Source organism: Pecten maximus, chromosome 4, assembly GCF_902652985.1.
Source record: "Pecten maximus chromosome 4, xPecMax1.1, whole genome shotgun sequence".
NCBI lineage: Eukaryota > Metazoa > Mollusca > Bivalvia > Pectinida > Pectinidae > Pecten > Pecten maximus.
Window position 1 is genome coordinate 10,054,347 of NC_047018.1, and position 14,777 is coordinate 10,069,123.

Sequence of the window (14,777 nt, forward strand, 5' to 3'; positions counted from 1 at the left end):
TATTTCTTTTTGAAGTATCTTTTATTGTTTTACTCAGTAATTTACTAAGTTTAGATCGGATAGTGAATGATAATAATAATTGTATAAATAATATATCTTCATACCTTACACAGAAAAATGTACCGGGTCTCCTGGAAAAATATCTATAATGACAAAAATATATTATAACCAACAAACAGTAAATAACAATGGTGCTTGTAACATGATAAAATGTCTGAAGTGTTACAAATCTAATTCATAAAACCTAATACATTAAAATGTTGATTGATAAATATGATGTTAAATTTCTCTGGATAAAAGAGTAGTGAATAGATTAATATTACAAATAAATAAATGTGGAGCTCTTGTAGTATTTGTCATGGCAATGGCGTTATTAACTAATCAAATATTGAGTATGGTAATAAGTATTTATCATGATGGCAGAATATTGAAAACCAGGTACACTGTATATGGTATTGCAACATTGTATTAATATCAAGATTATAAAGGATAACTACCTAAACAACTTTGAAATCAACAAACAGAACTGGATTTCAAAGCTTTGTGTAAAGCTTGCATCAATAGTAAACCAAATTGATGCTGGCTATCTTTTCATCACAAAACTTTAAAAGTCCCAGTTAGATACAAACTATACTACCTCCTCAGTATTTTTATCAAAAATCATGAGTTGTCAATCAGAACTTCTTACCAGTATATAATGGTAAATGCCTCCTCCATTCAGAACACACTTACATTAATGAAACAATATTATGGACGGATTTGTACTTAAAATTCTAAATACACAAGGTGACAGGCATGAAATAACATTGCTTCTAGCAAGTACATGTACACATGTGATCATATATATTTAGATGAGTTATGGGGAATGTTAATATCGATGAAAAACATCAATTAAATACATAATTATAAAATAGTTGGAAAGGTTGTATAATCTTCGTCAAAGTCATCACTAATATACAAAAAAATTATCAGCATTTGATAAAAGACATTTAAAGTTTTGATTACATGTGTGTTTACTTTTGAAACCTAATATAGCTGGACTCTTGGCAGTCATGTCAATAAAAACATATCGACTTGGTATCCATCACATAACACTATATACCCACAGATATCTGACCTATTACAATGGTCCTACATATTCAGGCATTTTAAAGTCTGCTAGGCTTTAATATTGATACATGCACACACATTGGAAAACCAGTCAATATCCTGTAATATTTTGTACTTGTAACTCTATAGTACACCTATATTAGGACAAGTTTCAGAAAACAAGACATGAACTCTATGGCACCATCACTGAACAGGATATGTTACAGAATATACAGCCGATTTGGAAGATCTATTTTGACAACAATTAGGAAAACATTATTTAGGTAATGAATAAAACCTGTCTATAGTAACCACTATGGAGAGCCTATATAAAGTATCAAATCCTACATTTATGTGACAATTGTGGACACTATACACAGGTTTTATTCATGTTCTGCCATAACATAGAACTTGCAGTTGTAGACTGGGAAGAAAATAACCCAGACATTAGCGTATGATTCAGCTGAACCTATTCACCACAATTTATATTTCTATAGATATAATCTGAACGACAAGGACGGATATTGATTAATACGGACATTATTGTACAATGGAATCACAGGTCATAGTCCGATATCTCAAGGTACAGAACTCTAGTAGAATCGAACCACAGATCATAGTTCATTGTCGGACATCTCAAGGTACAGAACTCTTGAAAAAGGGACACACCAATCAGATGATTGTCGGATATCTCGAGGTACAGAACTCTTGTAGAATGAAACCACAGATCATAGTTCATTGTCGGACATCTCGAGCTACAGAGGTCTAGTAGAATGGAACCACAGATCATAGTTCATTGTCGGATATCTCGAGCTACAGAACTCTTGTAGAATGGAATCACAGATCATAGTTCATTGTCGGACATCTCGAGCTACAGAGGTCTAGTAGAATGGAACCACAGATCATAGTTCATTGTTGGATATCTCGAGCTACAGAACTCTTGTAGAATGGAACCACAGATCATAGTTCATTGTCGGATATCTCTAGGTACACAACTCTTGTAGAATGGAATCACAGATCACAGTTCATTGTCGGACATCTCGAGGTACAGAACTCTTGTACAATGGAATCACAAATCATAGTTCAATGTCAAATACGGGGTATCTCCATGTTGAGAACACTTGTAATAGGGACATATCATGCCATGAATAATTCTCTTCCAGCTTTTAAGAGACAGATCATGGACCATTATCTTCATACAGCTTGTACACCAACTAGAAAAGAATGATAAATATTGAATTAAAAAAAACATAAAATAAAAAAATAGACATCTAATTGTTTCTAAAATCAAGATTACAAAAATGTACTGTAAGTTTTTATTTTTTCTGCAATGCAGATAGATATTTCCAAAGCAGATATTATTAAAATACAAGTGTTGATTACTGCTCAACTTTGAGATAGAAACTTACATTTTTGAACTTTAAAGCTAGTCCATCAACAAAAGCTTCAGGAGTCTTGCCAGACGGGACAAGAGAACCAAGGACCTTTCCTGGTTTCTCCTTGTTGTATGCCTCTTCCAATCCCGAGGGGATATAGTCTGTATTTACTTCAACCTACAGTAGGCAAGTTACAGCAAACTTAACGTATAATACAGGATAGTTACAGCAAACTTAATATATAATACAGGACAGTTACAGCAAACTTAATGTATAATACAGACAAGTTACAGCAAACGTAATGTATAATACAGGACAGTTACAGTTAACTTAATGTATAATACAGGACAGTTACAACAAACTTACAATACAGGACAGTTACAGCAAACGTAATGTATAATACAGGACAGTTACAGCAAACTTAATGTATAATACAGGACAGTTACAGCAAACTTAATGTTTAATACAGGACAGTTACAGCAAACTTAATAAATACAGGACAGTTACAGCAAACTTAATGTATAATACAGACAAGTTACAGCAAAACTAATGTATAATACAGACAAGTTACAGCAAAACTAATGTATAATACAGGACAGTTACAGCAAACTTAATGTTTAATACAGGACAGTTACAGCAAACTTAATGTATAATACAGGACAGTTACAGTAAACTTAATGTATAATACAGGACAGTTACAGCAAGCTTAATATATAATACAGGACAGTTACAGCAAACTTAATATATAATACAGGACAGTTACAGCAAACTTAATAAATACAGGACAGTTACAGCAAACTTAATGTTTAATGCAGGACAGTTACAGCAAACTTAATAAATACAGGACAGTTACAGCAAACGTAATGTATAATACAGGACAGTTACAGTAAACTTAATGTATAATACAGGACAGTTACAACAAACTTACAATACAGGACAGTTACAGCAAACTTAATATATAATACAGGACGGTTACAGCAAAAGTAATATATAATACAGGACAGTTACAGCAAACTTAATGTATAATACAGGACAGTTACAGTTAACTTAATGTATAATACAGGACAGTTACAACAAACTTACAATACAGGACAGTTACAGCAAACATAATGTATAATACAGGACAGTTACAGCAAACGTAATGTATAATACAGGACAGTTACAGCAAACGTAATGTATAATACAGGACAGTTACAGTAAACTTAATGTATAATACAGGACAGTTACAACAAACTTACAATACAGGACAGTTACAGCAAACTTAATATATAATACAGGACGGTTACAGCAAAAGTAATATATAATACAGGACAGTTACAGCAAACTTAATGTATAATACAGGACAGTTACAGTTAACTTAATGTATAATACAGGACAGTTACAACAAACTTACAATACAGGACAGTTACAGCAAACATAATGTATAATACAGGACAGTTACAGCAAACGTAATGTATAATACAGGACAGTTACAGCAAACTTAATGTATAATACAGACAAGTTACAGTAAAATTAATGTATAATACAGGACAGTTACAGCAAACTTATAATACAGGACAGTTACAGCAAACTTAATGTATAATACAGGACAGTTACAGCAAACTTAATGTACATGTATAACACAGGACAATTACAGCAAGCTCAACAAATAAGAATAGAAGTAATTTAGTAATAATAGTGTTGTAACAGGTCTTATAACACTGATAATAGGGAAGTTACAGTGATAAAAATGTCTGTACAACAACTATGTAATAAACAAAGATGACTTACAAGTTTGTTGCCTGCAATGTCACCTGGTAATTCATCTTCTCTTCTGGCATCGGAGAGACGGACGAACACAGATGCTCCGTCCACCAGGTGTATCTGTAAACAAAACTAAAACTGCCATCCAATCCTATACTAAAGCTGATCAACTCTAGTTAGTGTTGATATAAAACTGACATCCAATCCTGTACTAAAGCTGATCAACTCTATAGTTACAGCGTTGATATAAAACTAGATTACTGACATAATAAGAGAGGGCCCTGTGTCTGTCAGGGCTTTATAACCCCACTGTTACACTGATTGGTGCTGAATTACAACTTATACCTGGTATTCAAAATATATATATATAAATATTTTGATATTTTGAAACTATATAGTAACAAATCAATGCATTGAGTGGTTTGTGAGGTATATCTTGTACACAAACTTTTTTATTTCATGAGTGGTCAAGCATGACCTATTGACCTTTTAAGCTTGAACAATGACTCCCTAAACCTTACATGGGCCTTAACAGTCATCAGGCAACACAGCTTTACTTACAGCAGAGAGAATGATACTTACAGCAGAGAGAATGATATACTTACAGCAGAGAGAATGATACTTACAGCAGAGAGAATGATACTTAGAGCAGAGAGAATGATATACTTACAGCAGAGAGAATGATATACTTACAGCAGAGAGAATGATATACTTACAGCAGAGAGAATGATACTTACAGCAGAGAGAATGATACTTACAGCAGAGAGAATGATATACTTACAGCAGAGAGAATGATAGCCTTTATATTGATAGCATTTTCAGTGAAAGTGTTTTCCATGATGATGGTAGTTTTGGTGAGCAGTGGGTATAACAACTTGGCGATTAATTAACAGCTCTGCTAACAAGTCACATGCTAATATCCCCTTTTAGGGCCTAGGGGGTCACCCAGCCTATTTATATTAGAAACTAAAGGTAAAGGAGAAACAGGGTTTCAAAGCAAACATGTTTGCTAAAATTCCTTTTTGTCCTAAGGAGTTGAACCAGTCTCATTTATGATTGACCACCCAATTGATGTTTTAGACCAATATTGGTTGTAATATACTCTGGCATTAAGGAGTATAGTGATTTAAAGCATAATTTTAGCCAAAGTTCCATTTTGAGGCTCTGCCCCTCTGTTCCCAGGGGTTGAACCGTCCTCCCTTACAAATTATCATTGATTTCCACAATGACGTTTCAGACCAAATTTGGTTAAAATACACTTTGGGATTAAGGAGGAAAATTGTTTTGAATGTAAAAGATCATGCATGGCGAATGGCAGACGATGATGGACGAAGCATGATGACTATAGGTCATCCTGACCATTCAGGTCAGATAATCTAATAAAAGAAACATTTCACTTTGGGAACTTTCTAAACACCTATTGCACATCTGCATTATAATTATCAAAATGTATCATAATGTTTAATTTCAGAAAGTTTGGCCCTCTCTTATGGCCTTTGATGATCTGTATTTTACAGTATATTCTCAGTTTTATTTTGAGTAACAGATCAACTTTGACAATAAGATTTTTTAAATTGTCTATTGCACATATATCCTAGAGTAAAGCATGATTTTCTCATTCAGCTGATTGGATGTACAATGACAGCAACAGATTATAGAACTCTTACAGCTCTGCTTCGGAGGTTGCGCTCCATCCACTCCTGGCAGGGTTCCCGCGCGAGCTGTTTGAGCATCTGAGGTGTGGGTGAGCCCTGGTAAAGAGGAAGCTGGAAGATGCTGGTGTAGGCATACCTGTCTGTAAACACCTGTACAGCTGTCCATGCCTAAGAAATAGTCAGTTTACATTTAATTACAAACAACCTTTTAAAGAGACAAGAATTACACATAATTAGATGTCTCGCCAGTCCTGTAAGTATAGCAAGTCTTAAACAAACTTCAAAAGTTCACCTGAATTTCAGTATTTTTCTAAAATTAAACAACCAAACTCTACTTGATAGTATGAAAGTACCCTATATACATTATAGACAAGTGTAAACACTTGTGATGCATTACAAAACAAATATATTAAATTTCACAAAATCAATGATCGACAAAATTCACCAACATATGTAATTTTTACCCAAAAAATCACTCATTCTAAAAATTGAGAAGAAAACACACTTGAATAAATTTGTATATCAATTGGAGAGGCAACAAAGGGTGTTTTGAGATGTTCAAACTATATATATTCCAGATTTTGTTGAAATAACATTGATACTTTTGAGAAACTCAGCAACATGTAAGCATAAAAAAACTTTTAATCCAGATTGCCAGCATCCCCAAATTCCAGAGTTGCTGGACCATGAATTGTGGATGATATTATCCATTATGTGATCTAACTATATACCAAGTTAGGTTTAAATTAGACTTACACTTTAAGAGCAAGAAATGTTGATGTCGCTATTGTAACTTCGTCGCAGGCTTCTTCCCAAATCTGTAGAAGTGAGAGTGTCTCCCAGTAATTGATCGACCCATAATTACTTACACCTGTTCTATAAGTCTGTATTTATAATTTTCCTTGGCAATGGTGACCGACACCTCCTGTAGGTGGATTATATACCGGTAGTCCAGGTGATCGACCTGTATTACTCACCTGTTCTATAAGTCCGTATTTATAGTTTTCCCTGGCAGCAGTGACCGACACCTCCTGTAGGTGAATTATATAGACCAGGTGATCGGCCTGTATTACTCACCTGTTCTATAAGTCCGTATTTATAGTTTTCCCTGGCAGCAGTGACCGACACCTCCTGTAGGTGGATTATATAGACCAGGTGATCGGCCTGTATTACTCACCTGTTCTATAAGTCCATATTTATAGTTTTCCCTGGCAACAGTGACCGACACCTCCTGTAGGTGAATTATATAGACCAGGTGATCGGCCTGTATTACTCACCTGTTCTATAAGTCCATATTTATAGTTTTCCCTGGCGACAGTGACCGACACCTCCTGTAGGTGAATTATATAGACCAGGTGATCAACCTGTATTACTCACCTGTTCTATAAGTCCATATTTATAGTTTTCCCTGGCAACAGTGACCGACACCTCCTGTAGGTGAATCATATAGACCAGGTGATCGGCCTGTATTACTCACCTGTTCTATAAGTCCGTATTTATAGTTTTCCCTGGCGACAGTGACCGACACCTCCTGTAGGTGAATTATATAGACCAGGTGATCGGCCTGTATTACTCACCTGTTCTATAAGTCCATATTTATAGTTTTCCCTGGCGACAGTGACCGACACCTCCTGTAGGTGAATTATATAGACCAGGTGATCGGCCTGTATTACTCACCTGTTCTATAAGTCCGTATTTATAGTTTCCCCTGGCGACAGTGACCGACACCTCCTGTAGGTGGATTATATAGACCAGGTGATCGGCCTGTATTACTCACCTGTTCTATAAGTCCGTATTTATAGTTTTCCCTGGCAACAGTGACCGACACCTCCTGTAGGTGGATTATATAGACCAGGTACCGATGGAAGGACCGACCGGGAAAGTGCTGCCATGAAACAAAATTTACGGATGTCAATTTAAAAATATTTCTTTTTAACAAACTTTGTCTGAAGTTTGTTTCCATGTTATAAAACACCTATTTAGACAATTAAGGAATTTGATCTTGAGTGGAAGAAATATAATTTACTTTGTAGAGGATCAGCATGATAGTATGGGTCATGTAGGAAATCTGCAATGTCTTAATTTTGATGGTGTTAAATCACATTTAGTAGTTTGGAGTAATACTAACTGTACACCAATAGACAAGGAATATTGCGTTTACTAAGTAAGCTAGAAGTAAGCTGGTTGTACCTTGAAGCCATCTTTCCAGGCGGGCGAGGAGTTTGTACTGTTGAGATCAAGCATCTCGGTGAAGGTGAGTTTGTCATATGTAGCATGAGGTGCTCCCTGTCAAAACACATAATATTACAATACCATGTTTTATTATATTTTCTAAACACTAGAATACATACATACAATACATTTTGTTAAAAAAATATCTTTTAATAGATTACTGACGGTGACGGCCACGCAATGTGTTTGTATCAACCTGAACATAACATACTATTGATAATATGCTGAAAATATTATATCTATTATATTATTATAACATCATAAAACTATACATTATTTTAATATTATGAAACTAAGATGAAGGAGATCAATTCGGGGCTTATGAGCTATCGATACTAATGTTTTTTTATTTCAGAAGTAGTTTAATGTGATCTCTGGCTCTAATCTCCACTCCAAGTTTATGTGGGTGAACTTAGTCAAAATTTCTTAAAATGTGTTAACACAGGTTGATTCGGCTCAAATAAAGCATGTAGACGGGTCTATGTAAGTGAATTCACCAGGTAGAAGTTTTTCTGCAGGTTTCAACATAAGTATACCTGTGTGTGAAATCTGTAGAAATTTTTCCAAGTGTTTGTAAACATGCAGACTTACCAAGTAGAATGCTCCTGGTGGGTTTAGACACACATGGGCGTGGGTGAAGTTGGACCAGGGAAGATTGGCAGCACTGTCCATAGCTATCTGTATCCACAACATAATTCATGTAACTTGCTTCAAATGTTGCATTATTAATATCAATGATGACATGGTACTGGGAAGTCACTCTTCTGATCTAGTGAGCACCTTTACAATTCTATGTATTTTGTGTTCAAATATTATAGTGTTTTTGATTCCAAATACCAACATTTTCAGGAAATTTAACTCTTATTTGATGATTACCTTTTTTTCTATCTAGAAAAGCATCTTCTGTGTGACTTTTAGAGATTCCAGAATGATACCGATGTTACTTTTAAAAATGAAAACAAAAATGAGTATCAAATATTTCCTGTTTCAGTGCAATAGTACGTTTACCTTCAAGCCTTGTCTGGGACTGTATGTGGCAATAAAGTTTAGGTCCTGATCGAGTGGTTTCTGGTCTACTGACTTGGTAAGCTTGTTCTGAAACAATGACATTGTACTTTTATTATTTAGTCAAGCAATTCACAAAAACAAACCAGTTTTTGCTGAATGGTTGTTAAAAATTCGAAGTTTTGAAGGAATCGATGTAATTCCAGGAACTCTATAAAGTTTCTATAATGAGTACCATGTGACGACACTGAACTGATTACTGATGGAGTAAGTATGATGAGCACCATGTGATGACACTGAACTGATTACTGATGGAGTAAGTATGACGAGCACCATGTGACGACACTGAACTGATTACTGATTTTCATTTCGGCATCAAAATGTTATTGAGACAATATCTCTGAACCAAAGTCTTATATACATGTTACTTTAAGTTTTCTACAGAAGGCCAGGAACTGTCTATATAGAACAACAGTTGTACCTCAATATAATGACATGCCTTCCTGGAATACAATATATATCAATATGACATCAATGTAAGGTCTGATAGATTATTAACAATTCTGGGGGATGTATATATATATAATCTTTGCTTAAATTACTTGTGCAGGAGTGCAGTTTCTATAATGACAAAGTTTTTAACCGAGTTACCTACCCTTATGAACTCTTCAATATTTTTGTCACTCCTGAAAAAGCTCTCCTTGGCTTGGGCCATCCTTGCTACTGCGTCCCTATTAGACATGGGAGGCCGCCGCATCATGGAGTGGAACAATTTGCTTTCACCCTTAGAGGGCATGCACTTGCTTGAGTAGTAGATACGGTCCGTGTACTTGGGGCGGGGCTGCCATAGACCCAGTCGCAGCCAATCTGCCTGTGGTACCTTGGTGGCCTACAGAAAACATGGTGTCAATTAGATGATAAAGATTTACTGTCAGTGCATGGAGTTGAAGGCTCACATGATAGTTCCTATTTTCCAGAATTGTTATTGTGTCTGTAACATACCCTCACGACTTAATTGATATTAACTGACAAAGAGCTGCAATTCAAAGTAAAATTTTCAGTGAGTTTATAAGAAACTTTAAGATGTGCACAAATATTCCGTTTCATTTCTTTATTTGTGACACTCCAGATTGATGCTACTATGTAACACTAATGATTGACCAGAGATCCTCAATCTAATTTCAATATGGAAATTGTATTATTTTTCAGGGAAAAACTTAGGCCTACCTCTAGAGCATGGCCACTGGGTCCCTTGGGCACCCTGGTGATCCTGACCAGTAAGGATGCACAAGGGACAACTCTAATCCCAGCATCCCTCAGACAGGGTTCTGTGAGGGGATCGACTCCATTCGGCCCTTGACTGTACAAACGTAACTGGTGAGCTCCCTCGTTCAGAGAAACCTACAAATATGTCAGAATATATCATAACAATGCCAGCTCGGGGATAAAGAAACTTATAAAAGCAATGAAAAAGTTAGAAATGATGATGTATGAATATACAAAATAAGTTACCAACATAATTGGTAGTTGTCTTTATTAATAATTTGAGTATTACTTACACACAATTGAAATTAATCTAATAAGCATTTAAAAAAATGAAAACAAGAACTGATTGTAATGGGAACCATTACAGATGGTCCCCATTACAGATGTCCCCCAAAAATTGTCTGCAGTTGCAACATTATGTTCACAGCCCATATATAAATTGTAAAATTGAACCATAGCAATAAATTGAGATTTTACTATATTGTTCAGCATATCTCACAACCCCCATGTACCAATTTTTATCTTAATCTGACATTATATCTTAATTTCAACCAATCAGAGGTCAGACTCCCTTTCGTTACCATAGCAAACAACCTTTTCAGAAATGTTTCCATGTTGTTCGGCATACCTTATACATATAACCCCTATGTACGAATTTTCCCCTTAATTAGACGATATCTAAATTTCAACTAATGAGAGGCCTCCATTTTGATACCCTGGAATTTTCGGAAAATGTTACGTTATTCGGCATCCCTAAAAACACATATGTACCATTTTTTACCAAAATTGGAGACCAAAATCTAAAAGCTGAAATGGGCTCTGGCCATCTTGGGATTTCCGATCGCAAAAAAACAAAAACATGCGTGCACACCCCCAACCCCTTATGAGTATGTCTGGAAGTTTCATGAAGATCCCCTCAGTAGTTTCTGAGAAAAGTGACGGAAACCTCCATGGTGGAAGAAAATGAGAAGAAAAAAGAATAATAATAAGAAACGGAGCAAAAACAATATGTCCCCCATTCACTGAAGTAAAACATTTTTGAGTTGTACACTGCCTGTGAACTAAGAGTGTATGTGACACTGACCTGTAGTCCTGGTTTATCTATGGCTGGCTGTCTCTCTGTCCCCGACTCCACGAAGATGTTGAGAGTGGAATAACCCACCACAGTCAGGCCCTTGTAGAAGTTGTCTACTGTGTAGATCTGTAACACATCATGTCAATAGGGATTACCATATCACATTAAATACTCTACCAGTATTCACCTATAATTATAATGTAAACAAATCCCTGGTGAAAAACCTCTGGGGTTAAACCAAGGTCAATCCTGGTACGACATTAGCTATCACATTTTTATACTGAAAAAACAAATATAATGAGGAGATCTTAACTGTTTCCATGTGATGTAACTGGGATTCTGGGATCAATTATAATGGCCAGAAGTATCATTTTTCATGCCCAAAAATTCTATACACTATAATACACTGATACACTGAATGCAGGGATCTGAAATAATTCAGAATTTAAGGGATTCGGGGTAGAAGTGGTTGATGAGGAAGATATTTTACTGATGAAAGAGATATTTTACTGACGAGGGAGATATTTCGCTGATAAGGGAGATATTTTACTGATGAAAGAGATATTTTACTGACGAGGGAGATATTTCGCTGATAAGGGAGATATTTTACTGATGAAAGAGATATTTCACTGTTGATGGAGGGAGACATTTTACTGACATGTTGTCTGGTTGATGAGAGATTACTTACTGATGATGGTAGATATTTTGCTGATGAAGGAGATATTTTACTGATAGAGTTATTTGACTGATGAGAGAGATAATTTACTGAAGAGGGGAGATAATTTACTGAAGAGGGGAGATAATTTACTGAAGAGGGGAGATAATTTACTGATGAGAGATATTTTACTGATGAGAGATAATTTACTGATGAGGGGAGATAATTTACTGATGAGAGATATTTTACTGATGAGGGGAGATAACTTACTGATGAGGGGAGATAATTTACTGATGAGGGGAGATTATTTACAGATGAGAGATATTTTACTGATGATGGGGAAATATTTACTGATGAGGGGAGATAATTTACTGATGAGAGATATTTTACTGATGAGGGGAGATAATTTACTGATGAGAGATATTTTACTGATGAGGGAGATAACTTACTGATGAGGGGAGATAATTTACTGACGAGGGGAGATTATTTACAGATGAGAGATATTTTACTGATGATGGGGAAATATTTACTGATGAGAGATATTTTACTGATGAGGGGAGATAATTTAGTGATGAGGGGAGATAATTTACTGATGATGGGGAAATATTTACTGATGAGAGATATTTTACTGATGAGGGGAGATAATTTACTGATGAGGGGAGATAATTTACTGATGAGAGATATTTTACCTTAAGTAGAAGCGTCGCTGATGGAGGGATATTACTCTCCCTAAACTCTGTCTTGTCCTCATACACTGGGCTGTGTATATCACTGTCCAGTTTCACTGTGGTACTTATATCACGGCCGTGTACCTCATATTTCCTGTCCAGTAGTCGACCAGCCACCTACATAACCATCAATTACAGTCAAGTAAAATACTGTGTAATTTTCTTGAGTATATAGAGGATATTGAATTGTTTCCCATTTAATATTGATGACGTCATTACTGATTCCCGCACTATTTATTTTTCTTTGTCTTTAACTTTGTTTTTAAGTATATGAAATGCAATAAAAAGAAAATTGAATGTATTCCCGTTGAATATAACATATTTCACGAGTATGACAGAATATTGATATTTTCACGAGTGCGAAGCACAAGTGAAAAGTATTGAAATATTCTGTCATACGAGTGAAATACATGTTATATTCAACGGGAAACCATTCAATTTTCTTTTTATTGCATTTCATATACTTAAAAACAAAGTTAAAGACAAAGAAAAATAAATAGTGCGGGAATCAGTTACTCCACGTCATCTTGATGGCGCCATTTTGAAGGAACTGATCAGCACAATCTAATCGTTTTCTGCTGCTATCAGAGAATCTGTGCATTAATAGCTAACGACAAGTGAGTATTTTGTCAAAAGCTAGTCTGAATATTTCAGAAATACAGCAAAATAACCAATTTATCTATCTCCGCTTCGATTGAAAAATTGATCAATTTCAATGAGGTGAATACAAAGGTTCACCCTAATTGGTCAAAAACAGAAAACTTATATTTTCACTGCAAAATCTTATATTTACACTACTCATCGCTGCAGTGAAAATATAGGTTTTATCAGTTTGATGAATTTCTATATTTCTCTGGCAAAAATATGTAGTATCTATTTGGTATGTAAGTTTGTGTCCCATAAGACTCCACCCCTAGGATCTATAATGTATTTGGTATGTATGATTGTGTCTTGTAAGCAATCATTTTTAGGGCACTGCTATTATATTTTCTTATTTGTTGTTATTTATTTCTATACCGTCTTTGGCATTTGATAAATTATCATGACAATCAGTGTATAGACTGTGGCATCTTTAATGACTATTTTACTGTGACCTTTATCTTACCTTGGTAAAGCTAACAGAGTCCGGGACTATTTTACTGTGACCTTTATCTTACCTTGGTAAAGCTAACAGAGTCCGGACTATTTTACTGTGACCTTTATCTTACCTTGGTAAAGCTAACAGAGTCCGGACTATTTTACTGTGACCTTTATCTTACCTTGGTAAAGCTAACAGAGTCCGGGACTATTTTACTGTGACCTTTATCTTACCTTGGTAAAGCTAACAGAGTCCGGGACTATTTTACTGTGACCTTTATCTTACCTTGGTAAAGCTAACAGAGTCCGGACTATTTTACTGTGACCTTTATCTTACCTTGGTAAAGCTAACAGAGTCCGGGACTATTTTACTGCGACCTTTATCTTACCTTGGTAAAGCTAACAGAGTCCGGGACTATTTTACTGTGACCTTTATCTTACCTTGGTAAAGCTAACAGAGTCCGGGACTATTTTACTGTGACCTTTATCTTACCTTGGTAAAGCTAACAGAGTCCGGGACTATTTTACTGTGACCTTTATCTTACCTTGGTAAAGCTAACAGAGTCGGGGACTATTTTACTGTGACCTTTATCTTACCTTGGTAAAACTAACAGAGTCCGGGACTATTTTACTGTGACCTTTATCTTACCTTGGTAAAACTAACAGAGTCCGGGACTATTTTACTGAGACCTTTATCTTACCTTGGTAAAACTAACAGAGTCCGGGACTATTTTACTGTGACCTTTATCTTACCTTGGTAAAACTAACAGAGTCTGGGACTATTTTACTGTGACCTTTATCTTACCTTGGTAAAGCTAACAGAGTCCGGGACTATTTTACTGTGACCTTTATCTTACCTTGGTAAAGCTAACAGAG

The 14,777-nt window shown here is 35.5% G+C and overlaps 1 protein-coding gene across 18 annotated transcripts in view; it reads right to left on the minus strand.

Moving 5' to 3' along the window:
- Positions 1-2: 2 nt before the first annotated feature.
- The window catches only part of LOC117325189, an 86,935-nt gene continuing 72,160 nt past the window's right edge, over positions 3-14,777 (minus strand). For all 18 annotated transcript variants that reach the window (XM_033881211.1, XM_033881206.1, XM_033881198.1 and 15 more), the window contains 12 exons: positions 12,786-12,941; positions 11,451-11,567; positions 10,328-10,501; positions 9,756-9,989; positions 9,104-9,190; positions 8,687-8,773; positions 8,054-8,149; positions 7,641-7,748; positions 5,876-6,031; positions 4,236-4,328; positions 2,499-2,642; positions 3-2,303 (listed from right to left, as the gene is read on the minus strand). In XM_033881211.1, the coding sequence (XP_033737102.1) occupies positions 2,268-2,303; positions 2,499-2,642; positions 4,236-4,328; positions 5,876-6,031; positions 7,641-7,748; positions 8,054-8,149; positions 8,687-8,773; positions 9,104-9,190; positions 9,756-9,989; positions 10,328-10,501; positions 11,451-11,567; positions 12,786-12,941 (1,488 nt within the window). In that variant the 3' untranslated portion in view covers positions 3-2,267. The remainder of the gene's footprint in view (positions 2,304-2,498; positions 2,643-4,235; positions 4,329-5,875; positions 6,032-7,640; positions 7,749-8,053; positions 8,150-8,686; positions 8,774-9,103; positions 9,191-9,755; positions 9,990-10,327; positions 10,502-11,450; positions 11,568-12,785; positions 12,942-14,777) is intronic.